At 37.9% G+C, this 26,803-nt stretch overlaps 1 protein-coding gene across 18 annotated transcripts in view; it reads left to right on the top strand.

The window, feature by feature from the left end:
- The window catches only part of DLG2 (discs large MAGUK scaffold protein 2), a 1,324,826-nt gene that overhangs the window by 855,929 nt on the left and 442,094 nt on the right, over nucleotides 1-26,803 (top strand). For 15 of the 18 annotated variants that reach the window (XM_053925682.1, XM_053925677.1, XM_053925676.1 and 12 more), the window contains one exon: nucleotides 24,930-25,085. The exons of the other annotated variants lie outside the window; for them this stretch is intronic. In XM_053925682.1, the coding sequence (XP_053781657.1) occupies nucleotides 24,930-25,085 (156 nt within the window). The remainder of the gene's footprint in view (nucleotides 1-24,929; nucleotides 25,086-26,803) is intronic. 18 annotated transcript variants of the gene reach the window in all.

Genomic DNA, 26,803 nt, shown 5'->3' with positions numbered 1-26,803 from the left:
AACACAACAATAGTCATCCAGTGTGAATGAATCAAAATTATACCTAATTTGTTTTGTCAGGTTGGCAAAATATATATATATTTTTTTGGTGTGCTGCAGAATTTTAGTAATTACGTGTGCCACGAGATGAAAAAGGTTGAAAATTGAAATAAAGAACTAACTGACAGTAACCAGTTTGGGGGAGGGGAATAAGGTGGGAAAGAAGGGGAGGGATCATCAAGGAACATGTATAAAGGAGACATGGACAAAGCCAAAGTGGGGTAGGACTGAGGGTGTGAAGTGGGGATGGGCAGGGAGGGGCAGAGTGGTGGGCAGAAAATGGAGACAACTGTACTTGAACAATAACAAAAGAAAAGAAAAGAAATGTATTGTAACGAAGAAAAAAAAAAAAGAAAATTGCTGCTATAAGGCAGCCCAAGTGAGATGCTGATTAGGCAGCAGGGATGTAGTAATTAGCAAAGCCGGGATCTCAACACAGTCTGACTGCTCCAGGCTCCATATCTTTGACCACAGTATTAGGGTCATGCAGCTGGTACATGACAGGGTCAGGACTCAAACTAACTTCGAAGTCTGGCTCTTTTTGCTGCAATGCATGGAGTAGTAGTATTAGCTTTACAATTTCTCAAATCTTCTCTGTGCTTTAAATGAGCCTTTGGTTTTGGGGGTGGGGGTCATTTGGTCTATACAGATAGAACTAAAGTTTTATATCACTGCCTCCTCCCAGCCACACTTACAGCCTATTCAGGGTAGGCGATTAGCTTTTTTCCAGAAGTGAGGCTTCCTGGATGGTACAGTTTCGGCAAGGGTTCAGACCTTAATGCCTTAACGAACATCATGAGTCCTCATTGAAAGAATTTAGCAGTCTCTGTGAGTGTATGTGCTTCTGGCTAGACATTTAAATATCAAACCTCATCCTAGATGTTTTTAAATTATGCTGACCTTGAGGTAGGACAATGTGAGTCTTTTCCTCATGGACACTGCATCCTAACGGAAATGCTGTCAACTGAACCACTGGAGCCCATATTTTGTTTTATGTTTTTTTCCCCTCCCTTAATCTTTTTCTAAAGTCTCATTTATCATTTTGAGATGAAGGGGATGAAGGCAGAATGAAACAGCTGAAATAAATGTAATAGCCAAAGATTTCAAAGCCAATTATGTGAGGCCTTGCTCTGAATTTTTAATAGTATTAGTAAACCCTTGTAGCTGTCCAGCACTGCATGGACACTTTCCTACTTCTTGTTTAGTTTCTATACCACCATACAGAATGAGCAGGGAAGTGTTGTTATACCTATTTAACAAATTGAGAATCTGAGATGATAGTCTACAATTTACCCTACAGCCAGCAGAAAGTAAGTGGCAAATCCAGAACCCAATGCAGAAACAGGGTAGCAACTTGGTGAAGAGCAGAGATGTTGGAGTACTATCACTCTGGGTTCACCACCTACTTGCTGTTTGACCTTGGATGACCTTGGATGCAGAGAACTTCTCTGCATCCATTTTATTACCTATGCCTACACCATGGGTTATTATTCAGATTCAATGAAGTAGTCTATGTCAAACATTTGAAAAGAGCCTGGCACAAAATAAACTGCATTCAAGCTAGCTATTGTTGTTCTTGTTCTTGGTATTATTATTATTACCTTGACTTCTAGTCCATGGCATCGTGGTGATTACAGGACTGGTAGCAGTTGTGATGATAACTGCAGCTTGGGGATGGAGGAATGAGATTAGAAAGTGACTTAAAAGAGAAATATGCTCCTAGTTTGCCTAATAAAATAGAGACTGACTGCATTTACACGTGCCTTCCCGGGTAGATTTTCAAACTTTAGGTTGATTTAGTGATGTTTCCTTTATATCTCAATGCCTTTTAAATATATATACTGATCCTAATTAAGAAGAATCTATTTAAAACCAAGCCTACCTATAAAAGTCATATTTAAAAAGTCTAAGTGTTAAGGAAACTGATTTTCAATTTAAAAATTCCAAAATTAAAAATTCTAGAATGTTAACTGAACAAAATATATACCTTCCCATTATTCAGATTTACTATGCAGGCATCATAAAACTTTTTAAATAAAGGCAGCATTTACTTTTGCATACCTTCATGCTTGAGCAGAGAAATCAAGTATAGACACATAGCAACACCTATAAAGATGCCTCCCGGTTCCCAGAGGTAGCATTAATTTCATGGTCTCACTGTATTAACATTAGATGGGACCATGGACGGTTGGCGAAGGGTTCACATACACTGTACATCCAAATCCATCTAATGCTGACTGTAGCTCTAATAAGGCTCTGCTAAGTTTGAAATCATGAGAACTAAGGGGAGCAATGTAAGAGCTGTGATCAAGTATAGAACTCAAGAGTATGGTGGCCCTGGCTGAAGAGAAATCTTCCCCAGAGCTACTGCATTCTGTAGCTTTGAAATACTTGGTTAAAGTCTAATTATGAAGTTAAACTTTATATATAAATATATAAATATTAAAATCAATAATAAACACATAATATATACATATATAAAATAATGCATAAATATTATATCATATCTATATTACACATATATTTTATATATATATCACTGGTAAAATAATGAAAGGTAGTTTTTCTTACCTTTCCTTAAAAAATATTTACACTCTATGGATATTAACATTTATCAACAGAATATATTGGGTCAAAAAATTTTAGAGCAATACTTGTATTTAATAATACTGAAATACATAATGCAATTCAAAAAATGTGATTAATTCATAACTTTCTCAAAAATAACAAGTCTACTGTCTAAAATTGTAGTTCCAAACTCCGGCGACCACCCAGCCACCTGTGAAACCTCTGTAAACACAGAGTCCTGCGTCCCTCCCCAGACCTGCCAGATCTGGGTGCTCATGGGTGTGGCTGAGATGTAAGTGTTCAAAACAGAGCAAAAACCCTCCCAGATGATTCTGCACAGGCAGATTCGGGAACCACTGGATTAAATTCATCATGTCTTTGACTTCAGAAAAATTGTCAATACTGGAAGTAAAAGCAAAGTAGAACACGTCAAAAGAAAACCTGGTCACACATTTCTCCTATAAGGTACATTTTTATAAAAACATCGGATGGTTCTAAACCATTGACAATGGTAACAATGATATGCAAAGAAAGGACATTGCTTGTGAGCAAGAGTCACCAAACATAGAATTTATTCCATGGTGGTTAGATTTTTACCATTAAAAGTTTTAGCTATTTAAGCCCTGGCTGGTGTAGCTCAGTGGATTGAGTGTGGGCCCGCAAACCAAAGGGTAACTGGTTCAATTCCCAGTCAGGGCACACGCCTGGGTTGTAGGTCAGGTCCCGCAGTAGAGGATGCATGAGAGGCAACCACACATTGATGTTTCTCTCCTTCTCTTCCTCCCTCCCTTCCCTTCTCTCTAAAAATAAATAAACAAAATCTTTTTTTAAAGTGTTAACTATTTAAAAACACCAGTGGCAGGAATATGTTTCACTCTATAAAAACACTTTTTTAAAAAACAGCATAGTTCTTTAAACCAAATTACATTCTACAATAGGCCCCTATCTTGCCTGCTTCTCTTAAAGTCCTCCCTGAACATCAGTCCTATGGGAGTTCAGACTCTTGAAGAATGAAACACCCAGAAGAGAGTTTCTTCAGGAAAATTCTCCTTTCCCTCCTGTATCGCTAATCTCCAGTGAGGCAAGGGAACACAAATGCCAAATATCTGCATCAAACTTGGGGAGAGAAAAACACAGTAAGTTCAAGCCACAAATTAATATTCAATAAATTATCCTACCCCCCTCTTTTATTCTTTCCATTGCTTCAGAAAAAGCACTTTGTTATTCCAGTTCAGGAACACCCCACTCCCTAAACCACCTTTTTTGCAGAATATTTCATATGGACAAAAGACAGGATTACAGGATGCCTTTTAGCTTTATATTCTGCATTCCACCCTGCTGGCACTGAGGTATCCTGCACTGACATCGAGATTCTTTTTTTAATTGAATTTATTGGGGTGACATTGGTGAATAAACCATACAGGTTGCATGTATACAACTCTAACACGTCATCTGCACACTGCATCATGCGCTCACCACCCACAGTCAAGTCTCCTTCTGCCACCGCTATTCCCCCTTTGCCCTCTCCCACCTCCCCTACCCACCTTTCCCTCTGCGTTCCACGCTGCAGACACTGAGGATTCTGAACTGACATTGAGATTCTTGACACAAAACCATGGAGTCCACTGGCTCTTTGATGTTTTGACATACTTTTCACTGTATCTGTTTTATTATGACCCTCATGCAGGTTCGTCGTCTGATATTCATCATAACTATGATCAGAATGTATCATTCTAACATTTCTCCCATCTGCTCAATCTGTTTTTTTAAAAAACCTTCCCTATTTGGTTTCATATAGCTGTATTTTCATTCCAGTCCTTCATTTGACAGGGGCTCTCACTTCCACTGGCCATACTGTTCCAGCTGGGATTACCAAAAACAAAAAAGCAGTCTTCTCTGAATCCCAGAGATAGGCCAGCAGTCCTCTCCTCCCCGCCCCCACCCCCGCACTTCCAGGCCCATCATCTCATCCCTCTGGGCAATTTGTGCTCTTACTCAACTGCTGAAAATACTTTGGCCAAGAGTATACAAGGCGAGATTTATTTAAAACTCCTCCGAGCATGAACAGGAAGCCCGTAGATATGATTGTCTCAAAAATGTGTTTTGTAGAGAGGGAGAGGAAGTTTGGGAAATAGAATGGTCTGATGAATGTGGGGAGTACAATGAATATTGGCTGAGTTCTGTGAATGCCAAGAACTCTGATAAATTATTTGGATAATTCTGTTCTATTAATTTCCGCATTAATCCTGTCATATCTATCAAATTTGTATAAGACTGAAAGTCAGAGATTAACTTGTCTAAATTTGCACAGCTAATAGGTAGTAGAGCTGTGACTCAAACTTGGTCTGCATTTTACTAAAATGTGTTACCACCTAGGGAATTAAATATCTATAAAATTCCTCAAATACACATAATATACTTAATGGCCCCAAGAGTTGAGGGAGTTTATTTTGTCCATTAAAATAGAAGCTCTGCTGTAAACGGGTTCACATGTTATATATTTGCAGACATATCTTCACTTCTTTCCTTAATGCCCCCATTCTCCAGCCTACTTAACCAGATGACTAACTTCACCAGCCACGCTGCCTGCTCTTGCAACACCGTCATCCAAATGTATGCTTCCCTCAGTCATCTCTATCTTCATTTTCTCACGTTAAAATCCTACCTTTTTTCACAGTCCAGCTCCAGTGATACTTCCTCATAAGATTCTCCCTAATTTTCCCTGCTGGGTGTTGTTTCCTCTTTGTTTGAATTCCCAGCACAGTCTACCTTTCCCTCCCATTACACTTAACCAGTATTAGTCTTATTTCATTGAATACACACACACACACACACACACACGTGTCCTCTCTCTCTCAAGACAAAGCGCTTACAGGAAGAGTCTACATCTGGATCACATCTGGATCACATGATTTGTTAAGGCTTTGCACATCGTATCTCATTTAATCTCACAGCAGTTCTACAAGGTGGATCTTAAGGTAAACCATTTTCTAGATAAGGCACCCAATACTCACATAATTCAAGTAATTTTCTGGAGTCACACAGCTAAGTAAGTGGCAGACCAGTATTGAAATCCAGGTCTCATAGCCTGAAAACCCATATTCTTTTCCCCAAGTTCATAGCCTCTCTTAATGTTTTCTAAGTGGGTATATATATGTTAAATGAACACGTAGATGCATTAGTAAAAAAGAGTACAGTTGCTATAAATTTGTCTTAATTGTCATCATTTCTATAAAAGGACTTCAGCTATCATATAATTTATCTGAAGTAGACTAAACCTTAAGTGGAATCTTCTCTATTTTTATTATTTATTTATTGTTTAGTTACAGTTGTCCCACCTTTTTCCCCATTGCTCACCCCCACCCCACCTCTCACTCCCACAGTCCTCCATTGTCCTGTCCATGAGTCCTCTATTCATGTTCCTTTGCTTGCCCCTTCTGCTCTTTCCCCCATTAACCCCCTCTACCCTCCCCTCTGGTTTCTGTCTGTTTGTTATTTATTTCCAAGTCTCTGGTTCTATTTTGCTCATTTGTTTGTTTTGTTAATTAGGTTCCACTTACAGATGAGATCATATGGTACTTGTCTTTCACTGCCTGGCTTGTTTCACTTAGCATAATGCTCTCCAGTTCCATCCATGCTGTCACAAAGAGTAGGAGCTCCTTCTTTCTTTCTGCTGCGTAGAATTCCATTGTGTAAATGTACCACAGTTTTTTGATCCACTCATTTACTGATGGGCACCTAGGCTGCTTCCAGCACTTGGCTATTGTAAATAACACTGCTATGAACATGGGTGTGCACAGGTTCTTTTGAATTGGTGTTTCAGGGTTCTCAGGGTATAGTCCCAACAGTGGGATTGCTGGATTGAAAGGCAGTTCCATCTTTAGATATTTGAGGAAATTCTATACTAGAATCTTCTTAGTAAATGAATATATTTATATAACTGAAAACATTTGAGATTTTGACAAATTTAAATAGATAATATAGTGATGACAGTTAAGCCATCCTCTTAGCCATAAGCAATTATAATGCTGCATTACCACTGTTATAATGACATGTTAGTACATATGCATCACAGAGAAATAAAAGTTGTTTATTATTAAAGAAAAATTAGCCCCAAAATGGAAAAATTTATATTTTCTGTCTCTGAGTTGTTTGAGCATCTGTAGGTCTTTGGGCTGAATTTTTTCACAGTCCTATGGAGTGTAAAAATATTTTTCAAAATAATTTTAAAATAAAGAAAAATATAATTAAGGAAATCAAATAGCATAATTCAGAGAAAGCACTGTTAACATTTTAATTGACATTTCTAAATACACATACAGACATACAGATACGCTTCTCACAAAATTGGCATCATACTACATATACAGCTTACAGCTTTTTATCTCTCAGCTTCTATGATGAACAATTTTTAATATCATTTAAAAGTCATTTGGAAAACATGCAATATTGAGAGAAAATAGAAGTCTTATGTAGAGATATTTCCCAGAAATGATATTCAGCAAATTCCTTGGCATATGCTTCCAAACCTTTTTTTTGCTCACCATCTCTTACATAAAATTGGGATAGTAATTTTTATCCATTTATTATTTACCAAACCATATATGTACAATGAAATTCTATATATGTTATTTTAATCTGATTTCTTCACTTAATAATACGTCATAAACATTTTTCCATGTCATCAAGTCTTTCACAGCATTGGCTTTAATGCCTACGTGTCTGTTCAACACTAGTGAGCGTGGGTTTTTCCGAGTATTTTGCTTTTACAAACTGTGTGACGTCTGCATTCTGTGCACACCTATTATACTCCGTTTTGTAGGACGGAGTGCTAGAACTTCGATTTCTGGGTCATAGGTTCAGCAGTTTATACCACTGATGTATGAAGAGGTCTTTGCAGCTATTAGAGTAAAGGTAGATCGTGCTCTGTGTACTGATGTGGAAGAATATCTAATATGCAATAAATAATTTAAAAATAAAAGCAATAGTGTAATAGTACATACAATATAATCTGGACCAATTTTTTTATTTTAAATATATTGTATATCTGCATGTTTATGTCTAGATTTGGGTATAGACATGAATTTGGGCATAGATATAGTGGTATAATGTTGAGAACTGAAAATATAAAATTAAATTAAGCACATTGGCTGACTTACAAGAATGCAGCAAACCAAAAGAAGAGTCATAGCAAAGAAGTAAATTGTCCTGCAGTGTGAATAAATATGCTGAAAGGCAGAGTACTAGCAACGCAGGGCAGCTCCCAAGGCACAGGGTTGCCAGATAAAATAACAATACCTGGTTACATTTGAGTTTAAACACTGAATTTAAACACTGACAATGAATAGGCTTTTTAGTATAAATATTTCCCATGTATTATTAGCACATTTATATTAAAAATTATTCATTCTTTATCTGAAAATCAAATTTAACTGAGCATCTTTTATTTTTATTTGCTAAACTTGACAGCCCTAGGCATAGCCAGAAACATGATTTTGTCATCATAAGAGGAAATTATCTCAAGAATAAATTCACATCCACAAGAGTTCAGAGACATGGGTGTATAAATCAGGTGACTAACTGCCAAATTTCCTGTTTAAATATTGTGGTGTGCATAACATTTACTGAGTACCTGTCAGGTACTGTGCTAAGTGATATTTCAGCATCATTTCATCTAATACTCATAAGGCCCTGAGAGGTAGGCACTATTCCTGCTCACAGGGGAAGAAAATGAGGCATAGAGGTAAACAAACTGCCCAAGATCACATGGCTTGTGAATGATCACCTAGAACTTGAATCTAGATGGTCAGACTCACAACTTGCTCTCTTTATTCTACTCTATTTATACTGCCTTTAAAATAGGACCTGTAATTGCCAAGGTAAATACAAAATATAGTTAGACCCTTGAGGGAAAATACATGCTAGAAAAAGAGTTTCAAAAAATAAAACATAATGGTTGCATACCCAGGCTTTGCAGCCAGAAAACCTGTGTTCAAAGCCCAGCCCTACCATTAACAAATCAACCACGAGGAGAAGCAAAGTAGTACCAAGCCTTGCAGATAATAGTATATACATATTAGTATTAATGGGAGCATTACATGATATATGAGACAAAAAGCATTTGTAACACAGGACCTGCCGCATAGTAAATTCCTAACTTACATATATTAGTAATTATTATTATTTATAATACATCAGAGTACAACACCAAATGGCATTCATGAAGAATATACTGTAGTGGAGTTAAGAAAAGAGAAGAATCTGCAATCAGGTATAGTTAGCTTTATGGAGAAAGTAGGAGTGAGACCCTGCTAGAAACAAGGAATAACTTAGACATACAGTCGTGGGACCTCCCTAAAATACAGGGTTGGAAGAAAGAACCAATATATGTAAATTTTAAAAAGGATGTGAACCATTAACTCCAGGGAATGTAGGACAATCTATGTCTCAGTCTGAAACCCTAGTACGAGTGTGAGGCATCTTCTCCAAGGAGAGCAAGGCAGTGCAGCAGCAATCTCCTCTTGCTCTGATGGACGGCTTAGCCTTCCTTCTGGCTACCAGGCAGTCTTCATAACCTGCTTGCAATAACTGTCCTAAAAGAAGAAGTGGTGGTAGCTGCATGAAATAGAGAATAATGTACCATTTGGGTAAAGCCATCTCATCCTTCCTGTTGATAGGTAGAGAATTATTTTTGAACATTATTTTTTTTCCTACGGAGCTGCTGTTATATTCAAGCTGAGCTCTTCTTAAGTTAAAGGCATAATGGTTTTCTCCCCTATAGAGTCTGTCAATAATTTAAAACTGGCATACAGGAGAATATAGTTGAATTACCATTTTCCATTCTATTTTGGAAGCTATGATTTGACTACACATATTTTTAAAATCTTATATACTTGTGAATTTTAAAACTTAAGACCCTATCAGATTTGGAAACCTTTAGTTTGGGTGTAAATAATCTTGGAGCCTCTAGGGAAAGAAAATGATTTTTGTAGAGTTTCTGTTCTATGATATTACATTTTAATACCATGATAAACAGAAAGAAACCCTGGGGAGATATGAAATTTTGGATCTTTGAGGGGGGGTGCTTTGTAATGTTTTCAATATTTTTATATCATTCAAACTCTTCGCTTTTGTTGCTTCCAAGTTTTTCCCCAAAGGGAATGGCCTTGCTTTTTGACTATACCGTCTTTGAATAGTACTAGCTGAGAAGGCAGAGTTGTAGGTAGTTACCCCACAGACCAAATCTAAGCATACCAGTGGAATGCCCAGCTCGCCTCAGAAAGTTGAGCTCTGCCTACAGCTCTGCTGAAAGAGCAAGCCCAAAAGTTTCAGGGGGCTCATCCCCCAACCAGAACTAAATGTTCAGGGTATGTACTTGACCCAAAGGATGCCAATCCAGAGGCTAGCCAGTGAAAAATAATGTGGTTTACTCAGAAAGGTGAACTAGATTCATCAAATTCTCTCTTAGGAATTTTTATTTGAAAAGCAGGCGTAATGAGACGATGATCAGTGAAAAATGAAACTAACAGGTCACGATATGAAGAAAGCCAGAGTGTCCACTGTGAGTCACGGCAAGTTGATGTTATCAGGAAGCAGAAACTGAGGTAGACAGTACATATGGCATTGATAAATTAGCGGTTAAAGAAAGGGGTGGGTAGAAAGAGGAGAAAGAAGCATAGAGAGAAAAGATATTATCTTGATGAGAAAGCTCTAAAGACCCAGCTCATTAGATCTCACTCTTCCTGATCTCTGATGGTCAGCTCTTTCTAGGTTCCCACGCACATGTGTCCCACTACCTGAAGTAGCTTAAATAAGTCTGTTGCTTGCGATCAAATTTCTTTGTGTTTGTTTTCCCAATGAGCATAAGTATCATATTATATACCCAGTGCTTCTCTCTGGGCCTGGTACAGAGTAGGCCTTTGGTACGTATTTATGAAATGAATGAATGAGTATACAAATGAACAGCCAAAATGATTTTACTCTTCTAACTGCACTCAGTGGGAAGAGCACTAACCTCCATGGCTTTCCATACTAGAGTTGTACGCACAGTGTGCCTACCTTTTCAGGTCTGTCTCCTGCTCAAGCCTTTAACGAACTTCTTAAATGGGCATGTTCTCAGATTTCCTCTTTAACTTTGCACATGCTATTTATTACCACTTCCTAAAAAGTCCTTTTCCCCACCCCAACTCTGCACTGGAAACTGTACTCTCCACTGTGGTTTTTTTTCTGCTTAGTTCAGTCCCTTTCCCAGACAGTGAGAAAGTTAGGTGCTTTCACACCTCCCCCCTATTCCCATAACCGCATGTACAATTTTGTACTCCATTTTAATCAACATTATAAAATTTATTTTTGTACATCATTAAAATTTTTACGAATATTAACTCCATATCTTTGTCTCTTTGTTGGACATTTTGGTTTGTTCTCTGTTGCACTTAGGACAAACCACCATGACTTTCTCTCTGTGAAAACACTTGTCCACATTTTTTATTTTCTTCTTTGGATTTTACACGAGTGGTAGAATTACTGAGCCAAAGAGCAGGATTACTTCTAAAATTCTTGAACTATATTGCCAGGTTGCTTTCTTTAAATATTGTAAAGGGGTTTTACATTCCATCGACCAGCAATCTGAGAGTCTATCTCACCACATACCGCAACTATGAATATGAATACACTGTAATTTACCATTTTAAAATGGTATTGTTTTTAACAGGCAAGGGGGATTTATCATTTAATTTGCATTCTTATATTCCTAGTGGGGTTAAACATTTACATTGTGTGTCTGTTTGTCACTTGTATTTGCCCTTTTGTGATTGGATGCTAATAGCCTTTATCTATTTTACATTGAAAGTTTATGGTTTTGCGTATTGAATTGTAAAACCATCTGTAAAATATTGATAAATATATTTGAGCAGATGTTTCCCAGCTAACTGCTTGTTTATGGGTTTATTTACTTCAATGGTTTTAAATTTTTATGTAGTCAAATCTCTCATCTTTTATGTGATTTCAGTTTTGTTCCAAAATTTCTTTTCCATCATGATATTAGATAACTATCAACCTGCTTTTTTTGGTAGACATATAGTATATCCTATGAGCTCAGTTAAAAAAAACTTTAAAACTAAGTTTATAAAAGTATGAGTTTAAACACAATGATATGACATACTGAACCTTCCTTAAATAATTCAAATCTATGTCTCAAAGGTCTTGATGTTGCTATAATACTGACCTTATGCATTTTGGATAACATTTGTTAAAACATCTTTCAGAATGCCATATAATACTGTGATAGCTGGACACACACCCAATACCAAGGTATAGTCAGTTCTACTTTGGAAATAACCCTGATATAATCACCATTGCCAAGGTTATTGACTTTCAACTTCTTATTCAATTAAAGACTCCATGAACCATTCACAACTCACTCTCATGACAGGGCCAAATTTTATTGAAACCCAAACATTCTTTGAGAAAACAAAGCACCTTAATAATTCAAAACTTTCAAAATGACTTTATGCAGTATAGCTCTAACCCTGCCATTTTTCTCCTGAATAAGCAAACATAGCAAAATATAACTGAGTGATGTTTATAAAGAGAAAATGGTAAATCAATGGTAAATCCTAATTTCTATTTTAAAGAGTAAATATTTATAGATTATGGTGCATAAAATATCATTAATAACAAATTACTTAACAGCCCAACAATTTGATATGACTCCACACCTGTGAGCCATACAGGAAAGCAAACCGTTGTGAAGGTGCAGGGGCCGTACCTTATTAGAGGTGATGAAAATTATTTAGAAGTTCAGGGAAGGTGAGCACTAACCTCCAGGATCAATTACCTTTTCAACATCAGGAGCAAAAGTGAGTCTTTAGAAAACACCATTATGCAGTGTCTTCTGTGATACTAAAACCACTGATTGTTACTCACTTTGTTCAACCGCTTGTAGAGAATCCACATTACATTAAAGTGTTAATGTGTGAACTGCCTGACTAGGGGACAATATTTTCAGAAGCTGTGCATCCTAGCTTGAGTGCCTTGAGAGTAAAAATAATGCTATGTGTGAGCTCACAGTGTCACACACTGAGCTAGGTGCTTTATAAGCATTCTCCCTATTTCTCATAGCCACCCTGAGGCCAATATTACTATCCGCACCTTACAGATGTGGCTGCTGAGATTCAGACAGGTTAAGAAACAGCAGATCACACAGGGTAGAATTTGGAACAGCCAGAAACCAAACCTAGCTCTGTTTCTTTGCATTCACCTCATTTTTGCATAATATCACAGTGTATTATATTACAGTTTACAACTTTGCTGGTATACAGAGGAGGCTTTTTAATATCACTAAAATGTGGAAGCTAAGTTTTGGAAAAGTTAAGTGAGTATTGTACATGTAGGCATTTTCTCCAAGGGCCTTAGTAGACGTCCTTGGGGGACCAATCTGACGGTGCTAGAAATAAGGGGATCTATGGTTTCTTTTATATATATAATGATATATACATATATATACACACACATATATACATATATACACACACGCTATCTATCCATAAATACTATATATATGTGTGTGTGTGTGTGTATGTGTGTGTGTGTGTGTGTGTATATATATATATCTCCCAGAGAGAGAAACATCTATGTAAGAGAAACATTGATTGGTGGCCTCCCACATGCACCCCAACTGGGGACTAAACCCTCAACCTAGGTATGTGCCCTGACTAGGAATTGAACTCACGACCTTTCAGTGCAAGAGAGGGTGCTCCAACCAACTAACCCACACTGACCAGACATGGATTGGTTTCTTATAAATTATCTAGATAAATCCTTTCCTCAGATTTCTCTATGTCATACTTTTAAGTTTCTAATAGCACCTTCATCAAATGACTAACACTTTTCTGCTTAGTGTTCAGTGTAAGAGGAGTCAGCTTCTTCCTTAATCCTTATCATATAATGTCAGATTCACATGTTGAGCCACATGGTTCACGACCTATTCCTATATTCTTTTATCCCCTAGTTACTTTCCAAAATTCCTCCCTTAACACCTAGTATCTCTGGCCTGGCATTCAATCCTCTTATGCTTACTTCTCCACATCCTTGGCCAAAAAAAAAAAGGCAGTGTATTATTTATAAGAGGAGCATGAGGCATCCTTATAAGATTAAAACTCTTTCCTTCTGACTTATGTCAGGCAATATATTAGATGCTTAGGGATGCAAGCCAAGCCCGTGGCATCCCAGCTGCCATCATTAAGACAGTTGGGTTCCATGCCTGTTTATGTAGCAGCGTGGAGCTAGATGTTCCCTCCCCATTTGGGGTAGACAAGGAAGGCCACAGAGCATGAAGGTTGGAGAATCTGGATGGCTTACAGATTTCTCCACATCTGTCTATAAGAGAGATATTTCTGGTCAAAGGCATACCAGTATATAACCCTGATACAGATCGTGGGCCACAGGATCCATGTGCTGTGGCAGCAATGAGCAAATTCACACAGACTACAGAAGTCCTGTGGAGAAATAGGGATGGCACAGCCACTCTCTCAAGGGGACAGAGCCTTGAGTACCTCAGCCACTCTCTCAAGAGAAGAGCAGCCCACCCTTGCCTTGAGGCTTTTATTGCTTTTCTGGACACATTACCTTGAGGATGGTCCTCATTTACTATGCACAGGTTCCCTTTAGGCGGTTACAGAAAACAAAGGAGAGGGTGTTGCTAATTACATAAAAGAGGAATGATATTTGCAAATGTAAAGGGAAAATTGGTTGAACTGGTTACACTTGTCCTTGGAAGGTTTAGCATAGATTTTAGGAAGTTACTTTAAAGATACACAGTAAACGTTTGCTGCCTAAATTCAGGGTGGCAGAGTTTTAGCAAAAGCAAGTCTCATAGCAGCCTAGGTACAATACAGGCCTGATTCCCCACAGGAGAACCTATCCATGGGCATGGGTCCTGTGTGCTCCCCACTGGCTTTTCCGAGTGGGACCTGGGTCCATGCCACGCAGAACCGTGTCCTATATAACCCAAATCCTTCCTATTGCAATTTTAGTTTCTCCATTTTGGTTCTAGCTCAGCAAGAGAGAATAAAAAGTAATGATCACTTTTTCTGTCACAACTCTATTTCTTTTCTATGGTAGTGCTTCATTCTTACATTCTTGTATTCAGGAAAGCTACGGGGAAACAAAGATAAATGAGACTGGGTCCTGATCCTCGATGAGCTAATAGTCTAGAAAAGAAAGAGCCCTGTGAACCAGACATGACAGTGCACTGAGGTGAGGGCCCTGCCTGAGACTGTCTGAGGGCTTTGAGATCAGTCCCTGTAATGGAGGGACTCAATGAAGTGTGAGTCACTTTAAAGAAAAACTCAATACACTGTGAGTCACTCTTACTGTTACCTCTAAGAGGAGGGAGTCGTATTCCTTTGACCTTGTATCTCCAGGTCCTGCCCAGATCAGTGTTTACAGTCACCATCACTTCATCATCATCATTGTGTGAAACACTTACTATCTCTGGTGCAGAGCTAGGACTACAGTGAAGCAAGCAGATCAACATGGCAGGCCTAAAATTTAAGGGGGCCTCAAAAACTCAATAATTAAGGTAATATCTTAATGCAATATTTTAGGTAGTAGAATTAATACAAAATAATTCATAATGAACCAAATATCAGAATTCTAAAGACAGGATCTCAGGTACTATAGGATTACATAGGGGTCCAAGATCTCGTCTTTTGTCTTTGAGTAGCACAGTCTAGTTGAGGTCATCTGAAAGAATCGGTAAAAACAAAGTGCCTGTTTTATTTTCACTCTATTGATTGCAAGCAGATCTGGCCTAAGCTCCTGTAAAGGAATAGGGTGGAAGATGGTGTTTTATATTCATTATATACTTAATGTCATATGGGAACCAGCAGAGAAATTCAATAACATGAGCCATAATAGCCCCCTTAAAGAATGAGTACAGACTATTTTTCTAGATTCAAGGAACCTTTAGACACTTTAGCAATAAAATTTAGTAGACGTTCACTCTGGTGCTCTCTAATTAGAGGACACAGCCTTAGCTACCCTCTACATGTCTGAGTCTTGCCTTTATGCTGACAATTCATTTTTCTTCCCCTCTATTCACAGTCTACAGGAGGATCCAATTGGCCTCGCTTTTTTTAAAGCCGTGCTGTCCATACATGCCATGTTTACAGAGTCAGTGCCCAATCCCAGTATAAGCAACTTTGGTTAAGGGAGAACGGTGTTGCATTGGAGTCACGTGGGACAAATGAAAAAGGACAGTTGCAGGCAAAGTAGTTTTTCATGGAACAAGACTAGATGAAGCACCTCCCTCTTAATATACCAAGGACTAGCAATTGGAAATGCCAAGGAAACAGTCCTAAGCAGGTAGCTCTGTTGGTTAGAGCATCATCCTTTTATGCGAAGATTGCAGATTTAATCCTTGTCAAGGCACATACAAGAATCAACCAATGAATTCATAAATAAGTGGAACAACAAATTAATGTTTCCCCCCCTCCCTCTCCTCCCCTTCCTCGTCTCTCTCTCTCTCTCTCCCCACCCCTTCCTCTCTCTTTAAAATCAATTGAATAGCAAGTGCTAGTGGAGTTCAGAGAAGAGAGAGATCACCAAGGGCCAGGTTGTGCTAATTATATGCTATAAGAGCCTGTAATTAAAAATCCATATATATGCAAATATATGCTGATGGCTCAGCACTGGGGACTACAAAGCCATTTATCTTTGGCCCTGATAAGTGGACAACAAGATAAATGATTTGTTTATAAATTCACTTAGAGATTCCACTAAAATCTCTAACTACTTCTCTCTTCTGGGTGCATCCACAGAAATGAAGAGAGACAGTAGGTACTTCAGATTGGATTTCCATATTCATTACCTTCTAATCCAGGTGGCTCTGGTGGTTTATAATACGATAAACAGGCCCTTTTAATTTTGACTGGCACTTCTTTACTGAATAAATGGGAAGTAGTGGTGGCATCTGCTTCTGCCACCCAGATCCCAGTGACAGCTCATAAACTGGCATTACTTTTCTGTCTGTGAGAGGCCACAGAGAATAAAACTGCTGGGAAATAGTAAGAATGCTGATTGCTGGCTTTAAGCCTTCTGGAACTCCAGGGTGAGAAGTCTGTGAGGAGCCTGGTGCCCACGGGGTGACTCTCACAGGAACTTGGGGCAGGTGTTGCTATGGCCAGACCTGCACGTGCAGGAAGCCCACCCATCTGAGAATGGATGAACTGTGCACACCAAGTACTTAAAACTGTCCGTTCCTGATTGACAACACTGGGGTTTCTGTTTTGTAGAACCTGTCAGGATCAACGATGGCCTGACAAATTTGAACCTAGTTAAGAGATTCAAAATAACTTAGGAATTCCTTTTTCATTTCTATCAATGGAGAATTGTAAAAAATAAAAATAACAAAATAAATAATCTATTCATTCAAAAAAAACATTCTTCAAGTACCAACTGTGTGCCATTCCCTGTGTTCAGCGTGTAGCTTGTACTGTGGCCAATACAGTACATAATAAGTGCTAGAATTCTAGGATGGTAATGGGGCTGGCAGACAATTCTTCAAACATGAACCGCATTCTATGCCACTTGAAAGGAGATTCTCACTGACTTTTTCTTTAAATATGTTTTATTGATTATGCTATTACCCATTTCCCCCCTTTATTCCCCACTGTCCGTGCACCCCCTCCCACCCTCATTCCCCCCCTTTAGTTCATGTCCATGGGTCATCCATATATGTTCTTTGGCTTCTACATTTCCTATACTATTCTTAACCTCCCCCTGTCTATTTTCTACCTACCTCTTATTCTCTGTACCTCTTCCTCCTCTCTCCCCTTCCCCCTCACCCACTGATAACCCTCCATGTGATCTCCATTTCTGTGATTCTGTTCCTGTTCCAGTTGTTTGCTTAGTTTCTTTTGGTTTTTGTTTTCAGTGTGGTTCTTAATAACTGTGAGTTTGCTGTCATTTTACTGTTCATATTTCTTATCTTCTGTTCTTAGTAAGTCTCGTTAACATTTCATATAATAAGGGCTTGGTGATGATGAACTCCTTTAACTTTAACTTATCTGGGAAGCACTTTATCTGCCCTTCCATTCTAAATGAAAACTTTGCTGGATAGAGTAATCTTGGATGTAAGTCCTTGCCTTTCATGACTTGGAATACATCTTTCCAGCCCCTTCTTGCCTACAAAGTTTCTTTTGAGAAATCAGCTGACAGTCTTATGGGAACTCCTTTGTAGGTAACAGTCTCCTTTTCTCTTGCTGCTTTTAAGATTCTCTCCTTCTCTTTAATCTTGGCTAATGTCATTTTGATGTACCTTGGTGTGTGCTTCCTTGGCTCCAACTTCTTTGGGACTCTCTGAGCTTCCTGGACTTCCTGGAGGTCTGTTTCCTTTGCCAGATTAGAGAAGTTCTCCTTCACTATGTTTTCAAATAAGCTTCCAATTTTTGCTTTTCCTCTTCTCCTTTTGGCACCCCTATGATTCAGATGTTGGAACATTTAAAGTTGTCCCAGAGGTTCCTAAGCCTCTCCTCATTTTTTTGAATTCTTATTTCTTCATTCTATTCTTCTTGAATGCTTCTTTTTTCCTTCTGGTCCACACCATTGACTTGAGTCCCAGATTCCTTCCAGTCCCTGTTGGTTCCCTGTACATTTTCCTTTATTTCACTTAGCATAGACTTCATTTTTTCATCTAATTTGCAACCACATTCAACCAATTCTGTGAGCATTCTGATTACCAGTGTTTTGAACTGTGCATCTGATAGGTTGGCTATCTCTTCCTCACTTAGTTGTATTTTTTCTGGAGCTTTGATCTGTTCTTTCATTTGGGCCTTTTTTTTTGTCTGGGTGCACCTGTTTCGTAGTAAAGGGCGGAGGCTTAGGTGTTCACCATTGGGGAGCAACCCACCTCACTTCGTGGTGATACTGTATGTGGGGGGAGGGTTCTGAGAGGGAACAATGCCACGTGCTCTGCTTTCTGACAGTTTTCAGTCATTTCCCCTGCTACTCACAAGCAAATTGGGCCCTTCTGGTTCTGATTCCCCGGGTGGGTGGGTTTGTGTACATTCTAGGCCCCTGTGGGTCTCTCTAAGGAACTCTCCTGTGAGGCTGGGAGTTTCTCCCACTGCTGCCTCAACCCCCACAGGTGTTTTCAAACAGAGGCTTTGAGGCTTTGTTTCTCTGAGCTGGAACTCTGGGTTGTGCGGTTGGTCTCATTCCCCAGTTGTTCCTCCCAGTTTATCTGCATGCGAATGTGGGACCGCCCTGTCCACAACCTGCTGCCTCGCTGGGTCCGCCAGCCGCCACCTTGACATGAGTCATCTCCGCCTGGCTGCCCGTCTCCGCCCCTCTTACCAGTCTGGATGAATGTTTCTTCTTTATCTCCTTGGTTGTTGGACTTCCATACAGTTTGATTTTCCATCAGTTCTGGTTGGTTTTTGTTTTTGAATTTGTTGTTGTCCCTCTTTTGGTTGTGCAAGGAGGCACAGTGTGTCTACCTATGCCTCCACCTTGGCCGCTCTGACTTTTTTTAATTTTAGTAAATTTATTGGGGTGACATTGATTAATAAAATGATAAAGGTTTCAGGTGTACAATTCTATAATACATCATCTGTATTGCATTGTATGTTCACCACCCCAAGTCAGTTCTCCTTCTGTCACCATATATTTGACCCCCTTTACCCTTTTCTACCTCCCCGCAATCTCTTTCCCTCTCGTAACCACCATATTCTTGTCTGTTTATGAGTTTTTGTTTGGTTTTTTTATTTATTTGTTGCTTTCTTATATCTTACATAGGAGTAAAATAATATGGTTCTTAACTTATTGTGCTTACCAGGACATTCTCAAGATCCTTTCGAGTCAGTATTTCATCTTTTTTATGGCTGAGTAGTATTCCACTGTATAGATGTACTACATCCAATTTATCCAATCATCTGTTGAAGGACATTTAAGTTGTTTCCATGTCTTGGCCACCATGCTTAATGTTGTAGTGAAGATATGTGTAGGAGTACATATATCTCCATGAATAAGTGTTTTCAAATTTTTCAGGTACATACCCAGAAGAGGGATTGCTGCCCCATATGGCAACTCTATTCTTAATTTTCCAAGGAACCTCCAACCGTTTTTTCATAGTGTCTCTACCAGTTCATATTTTCATCAGCAGTGTATGAGGTTTTTCTCTACAACCTCTCCAATACTTATGATTTGTCTTGTTGATAATAGCCACTCTAACAAGTGTGAGGTGGTATCTCATTGTGGTTTTGATTTGCATTTCCCTTATAGCTAGTGAAGTTAAGCATCTTTTAAATTATCTCTTGGTCATTTATTTGTAGGTCTTCTAGGGGGAAGTGTCTGTTCAGGCCCACTGCCCATTTTTTAATTGGATTTTTTGTATTTTTGTTGTTGAATTGTATGAGTTCTTTATGTATTTTGGATATTAACCCCTTATCAGAGGTGTTTGCAAATATCTTCTCCCTTTCAGTTGGTTACCTTTTTTTGTTTGTTTGTTTGTTTGCTTGCTTTTTGCTGTGCAGGAGTTTAGGGTTTGATATAGTCCTATTGATTTATTTTTGCTTTTACTTCCCTTGCCTTTGAGGTCAAATTCATAACATCATAAGACCAAGGTCCATAAGTTTAGTGCCTATGTTTTCTTTTTTGTATTTTATTGTTTCAGGTCTTATATTTAGGACTTTGATCCATTTGGGGCTAATTTTGTGTATGGTGACAAACAGTCTAGTTTCATTCTTTTATATGTGGCTTTCCAATATTTTCGGTACCACTTATTAAAGAGGTTTTCTTTTTTCCATTGTGTGTTTTTGGCTCTTTTTTCAAAAATTTTTGCCCATATACATATGGGTTTATTTCCAGCCTATCAATTCTGCTCCATTGGTCTGTTTGTTGGTTTTTTTGCCAATACCATGCTGTTTTGATTATTGTCACTGACATTTTTAATTTAATTGTTTGGTTGCAAGAGCACATTGGTATTACTGCAAGAAGGCTTAGTTTGCTAAGTGGTTTTTTTAGTCATTTTTTTATCTACCCATATTCTGAAATATAAAGTTTTCTCTCAAGAAAACCTAGATTTGATCTATCTTCTCTTTAGTCAATGACTATACAAAATGACATGTAAATAAATAGGAAGGAATGAAAGACTGAATGATAGGGTAAAAGCAGTCTATAGTATCAGTAGCTGTGTCTCTGCATTCCTAAGGCTATAAATCATGAGTATTGAAACAATTCTGGAAGTGACTGTCATGAGTATTGAAATAATTCTGAAAGTGATTGTAGGCAAAGAATAAGGGACCCTTTCAAACATCTAATGTATTTAAGCTTCCTCCAAATACCCAATCTACTAAATACATGAGCCATAAAATAATATCACATTCATAAAATGGGTCCAAAAGACATAGGTAACAGTCTCAGGGGCTCAACGGTGTGCAATGTGCAAGGCTTCATTTTTATTGTCTTGAATCTATTGCAATATTTAGAGAGTAAAAATTTTTCCCTTGATTTAGTTGAGTACAATATAAATAGTATAGTTTTTCCTTAAGATATGTATTAGCCAGCTTTGATTCTGATCATTTGTCTCAAAACACGGTGCTTCTGAGGTAAAAGGACTAGGGGAAACTGGGTAACATCATTTTCTTGGTCTGTCGTGTCAACATCAAACTAAGAAAATTGAATCAGCCCTCCTAGGCAGAAAGCACAATGCTACTGAAATAACATCATCATGAAAATGTTTTATGGCCTAAAAGAAGTCATCAGTTCCTTTATTCTTAGGCCCTGAGCTGGCAGTTTAGATCAGCTACCATTTTATATATGTAATATTTTTAAATAAAGATGCAGTGAGTTCTCTAAAAAGTCATAGACTTTAAATTATAGTTTAAAAAAAGCATTATTTATATTTTTGTGTGTATACAGAAGGTGTTAGATGAAACTCTGGCAAATTAAGTGAATTATCACCTATGGCAGGTCCTAGTTATTTCTTTGTGTTAGATTATTAGTCTTACATTTTATAAGAGAATATTTGTTAATATTAGGCCATGTTTATATACAAAAAAAAAATGACACTAGCTTAGCCCTGGCTGGTGTGGCTCAGTGGATTGAGTGCTGGCCTGTGAACCGAAGGGTCACTGGTTCAATTCCCAGTCAGGGCACATGCCTGGGTTGCAAGCCAGGTCCCCAGTAAGGGGAGCGCAAGAAGCAACTACACATTAATGTTTCTCTCCCTCTCTTCCTCCCTCCCTTCCCCTCTCTCTAAAAATAAATAAATAAAATCTTTAAAAAATAAAAAAATATATGATGCTAGCTTAAACAAGGTAGTTTATTTTTATCCTATATTTTTTTTTAAATCCAGAGGTAGGTAGTCCAGAAGTGTTATAGCGTCACTCCACATCTTCAGTGACATAAGCTCTGACATGATGCTCCACTATTAATATTGTTTCCTTTTTTCCTCAAGGTTGCCTCATGGTCCAAAATGACCACTGAGGCTCCAGCCATCATACATGGATTCCAGATCAGCAGAAGGAGGAAAGGAGGAAGTAGGAGAGAAAAAAATTACAAAGGTCCCAACAAAATCAGCTTCCCTTTAAGAAGTCAGTTAAGGAATCTCTAGAAACCCTTCTGCTCAAATCACATCAGGCTGAACATCTTTCCAGGCCACATCTGTCTACAAGGGAGGCTGAGAAATAAAGTCTTTACTACAGGAAAAGTGACAAGTGGAAAATTTGGTTTCTGTTACTGAGAAAGAAGGAGTGCATAGTTGCTTGGGAGGCAATCCAGCCATTTCTACCACAGGAGCTGTGTCTCAGAGTGGAAATGCTGGAGTATAGCACAGGGACCTCTTGCGATAGCCTACCCAGAGTAATTCCCATAGAACCTGTACATGCCCCTTCATGTCTTATTAATTCATATAATGCAGCTCATTAATACTAAGCCCTTTACAAGCTGAAGTTTTTGTGTGGACAGCTACATTTTAGGTGCAGAAAAGACTGTCATCTCCCAAGGTGACTTTCTTTGTCTGATCGGCCTTGTGGGTCTTTCTGTCTCCGGGACCATGAAAGGTGTGCATGTATCTTCATGCAGCTGAAAGTGTCAACAATGCACAGACTGCCTGGAAATCAAAAATAGTATCTAATCTGGCTATTTTGAAAGTTATATTTCAGTAGCTAACTGAAAGTATCTTTTCTCTTATAGTACATCATTTCACACAAAGTGAATTACTTATAAAATTGATTTTTTAAAAAAACACTTTTTAAGAATTATTTTGCAGCTGCCTGTATGAAGGTGTTTATCTTCATAATGGTAAACTTCATATAATGGTAAACTGGCATTTACCATTATATTTTATGTATGTATAACTAATAAACAGAAATTTACAAACTTGCTCGGTTTTTCTGAAAATGGACTGCTTGTCTTAACTAAAAATATACCAACTTCTCTAAAGTAAGAACAATTTTGCTTATCTTTTTTATGAAACCTTAAATTTTTCTTGTAAATGTTACTGTATTAACCACAGGAATAGAACAAGCCGACTGTATTGTAAAGTACCTCATTTTATCACTAGATAATTATTCCGGAGAACAAAACAGGCCTCTGAATTTTCCTACCCAATCCTCAGCCTCTCTAGATGTTGTACAAAACAAACAGATCAAGACATCTCTTTCTGTGTGCTAGAAAGCTCTGTGTTAGGGGAGAATCCGATTCTCTGGATAGTGTGTCTTATCCATTACTGGTTCACAGTAATACTATAAATTAGGTAAAGTTTGCTTTTAATACTTTGCTTATTCTCTTTTCCTCTCTGCTCTCTTCCTCAATCATTTCAGGAAGTGTTGATTGAGCACCTATAATACATTAGGGGTCATGTTGGGGGCTGGAGCTACACAAACATGGACTGTGCCCTCCCTGAGTTTGCCACCTCCTCTTGCTGTACCTGTGTTCAGGCATGTGGCCACCACTTGCTACCTCTGGAGTCCTGTGGCCCCAATGGATGTTATCAGCCCTGTGTCCTGACCTACTCCTTACCCTCCCCGTCAAGCCTACCCTTCCTGGGTCTATGGCCCCGTCTGCTAGATAGTTCTTTCATTTAAATTTATATTTTTCAATTCTTAGCTTAAAGTAAAGATATTGGTAGCAATTTCAGATATGTTAAAAGTTGGGGAAGGAGCTGTGAGATTTTTTTAATGTAAACAGGTTTTTATTGCACATGGATCTTTGACCATAAATTATAGGTAAAATTTATCTGATGATACTATGTATGATTGTAAGTAATAACCATAAAAATGTTGCTATTTTAGGTAATTTTTCAGTATCCCTAGATTAATTCATTTAATAGAAATTTTACTAAATGAATATCCTATTTGCAGAAACCTCTCTGAAATCAATTGTTGAGGGATAATCTATGAACAAATATTTAGAGGAATCACCCAGATTATATAAGCTATATTAGAGTCCTAAATAAGGCCAACACCCCCCCAAAAAAATTGCTATATATGTGAAAAATTGTATCATATATTTATTCATGCAGGCATTCAATAAATATTTATGGAATGTGTACTATGTCCCAGACTCTATTTTAGTGGCTCAATAAAACAAATGAAGTCTCTGTCCTCATAAAACTTATGGTGCAGTGACAGTGTCAATAACAAATTAAAGAAAACAAACAAACAAGAAAGTTTATTTCATGCTGAGAAAAATATTATGAAGTGAAATAGGTGCTGGGAAAAATAACAGGATGTCTTGGCCACCGTGGTCAGAGAATGAGTATCTCTGTGAAGTTCACATTTAAGATGAGACTGGCCCTGCCCAGTGTGGCTCAGTTGGTTTGGAGTCGTCCCACAAAGCGAAAGGTCACTGGTTCCATTCCCAGTCAAGGCACGTGCCTGGGTTGGAGCACGGATAAGAGGCAACAGATCAATGTTTCTCTCCCTCCCTTCCCATCTCTCTAAAAATAAAATGAATATAATATTTTTTAAAAAAGATGACACTAAAGTTTAAAAAGGAGCCATGTCAGAGGATCCCAAGGTGTGGCATTTCAGACTGAATCATCCAAAAATGCATGGCATTTATAGGGTGATTATAACACTACTGAGGTATCTGGCATATGAATTTTGGTCATGCTAAATATGAGCCAAAGTTCCAATTTCTAATGAGAGATCCCATTTCCTAAAACGACCCTTAATTGGGTCGAATGAAACCCATAACATTGTTTTGGATTTTTGCCTCCACATACAGTGAAATGCTGCTGGGTTCACAGTTGTTCGGGGGGTGGTGCTAACCATGCGCTAACCATGCATCTCTTTCTCTTCCTCTTGTGTCACCAGGCCTCCGGAACCTGTTTACAGCACTGTGAACAAACTGTGTGATAAGCCTGCTTCTCCCAGGCACTATTCCCCTGTTGAGTGTGACAAAAGCTTCCTTCTCTCAGCTCCCTACCCCCACTACCATCTAGGCCTGCTCCCTGACTCTGAGATGACCAGGTACTGCATGTGCTTCCTCACTTCATCTTCTCAAATTGCATGTGCTTCCACAGTGATTGAATGGGTAGAACCCACCTCTGCTCACTTCTCTTGCACTCGGCACCTTCCTCGAGGTGGAGAGATGTGCTGCTCCCTTGGTGCAATGGGAGAAATCAAGAACATTGCCCTGTTTTTTCCTGGTGTGTTCACAGAACACTCAGACATGATCACATGATGCTCCAATGTTCTTGGTTCCCATGCATTTTTAATGAGGCATTAATTATATTTGTCCAAAAGAATTAATTTTGAAATTTAAGTAGCACTATTACACTCAACCAGAAGGATAAAATAGAACATTTATTGGGTATATTTTTGATAATACTTAATGAACACTTACTATGCTCCACACATGTAACAAAGCCTAAGAAGTAAATACTATTATCACCATTTAATATTTTAACTAAAAGATTAAGTTTGTACCATCATTTAATTGACTCATTAGAGTATTAAACAACTTGTCTAAAACTACATAATTAGATAGTTCTATCTAACTGAAAAAATATAATCTTAACCTTTACAGTATGTTAGCAAGCTAGGTGATTATATGTGTTCATATATATATATATATATATATATATATGCATATATATACACACACACAGAAATTTATACAAATAAACTAATTGTTCTAAATATAAAGATTAGGACATAACTTTGCATTAATATTCTAAAGTATATATATGGTAAATAATAAAACTCCATTTTTATGGAGTATACAAAGTCAGAGAGAGAAAAGAGTCAGTTTAAATTGAGAAATCTCAGTTGTGATGTTCCGAGATATAATGGACTATTTACGTAGTTATGTTTGCAGATAGAACATTTTTATATATCTTCATAATATTGTTAGGCTAAGAAAACATAGATTTTATAATGATTCAAAGTGAAAATGAATATACCAAGAGCGTCTCAAAATATTATCTCTATTTTTTGGTATTTTCAAATAATAAAATTAGAAGTCAATTACTGATCTCCCTAGCAAGTTAAACAGCAAGTTTTTAAATTATATTTAGCATTTCTAGAAATAAGTAAGAAGAGATATTTTTGGCTATGTAATCAGATGGGGCATTTTCACTAATTTGCAGCAATTAAATCCTAATAATATTTTAGAATGCTTTATAAATATTAATTATATCCTCCTATATTTTTAACAAATTGTAAAAACTACTTTTTGATACAGTGAATTATACAATTTTGAACCTAAAATAGCAAAGTCACCGTAGCCATAGGGAAGTGAGAAGATACACACACCTTCAACCACTTTCTAGCAATATGCATCTAGAGAAGCTAGATAAAGGCAGCTAACATTTATTGAGCTCTCCCCTTGTGCCAGGCATTTTGTTAAGCGCCCCTTATGAGTTATTTCTTTTAACCCTATAACCTTATGAGGTAAACACTATCATTATCAGTGTTTTAAAAATAGGAAAATCGAGGTTAGAGAAGTTACCAGACCTGTCCAACATCATCCACTAATAAATGGCAGGGCTGGGATTCGAACCCAAGGGACTATCAGCACCTGCATCGGCACAGGCATGGTGGCAGAGATGCCTTTGCTTGCTGGAAAAATTCTCCACCCATTTCTCTTTTTCTGTCCTTTTTCTATTTTTATCCTGCCTTCTCATTTCCCTTCTTCCTACTCAGTGTCAATAAATCTTTTTTTAAAACCTGTGCTCTTCTGTGAT

This window comes from Desmodus rotundus, chromosome 5 (assembly GCF_022682495.2).
Source record: "Desmodus rotundus isolate HL8 chromosome 5, HLdesRot8A.1, whole genome shotgun sequence".
NCBI classification, from domain to species: domain Eukaryota; kingdom Metazoa; phylum Chordata; class Mammalia; order Chiroptera; family Phyllostomidae; genus Desmodus; species Desmodus rotundus.
This window is presented reverse-complemented; position numbering and strand designations above follow the sequence as displayed.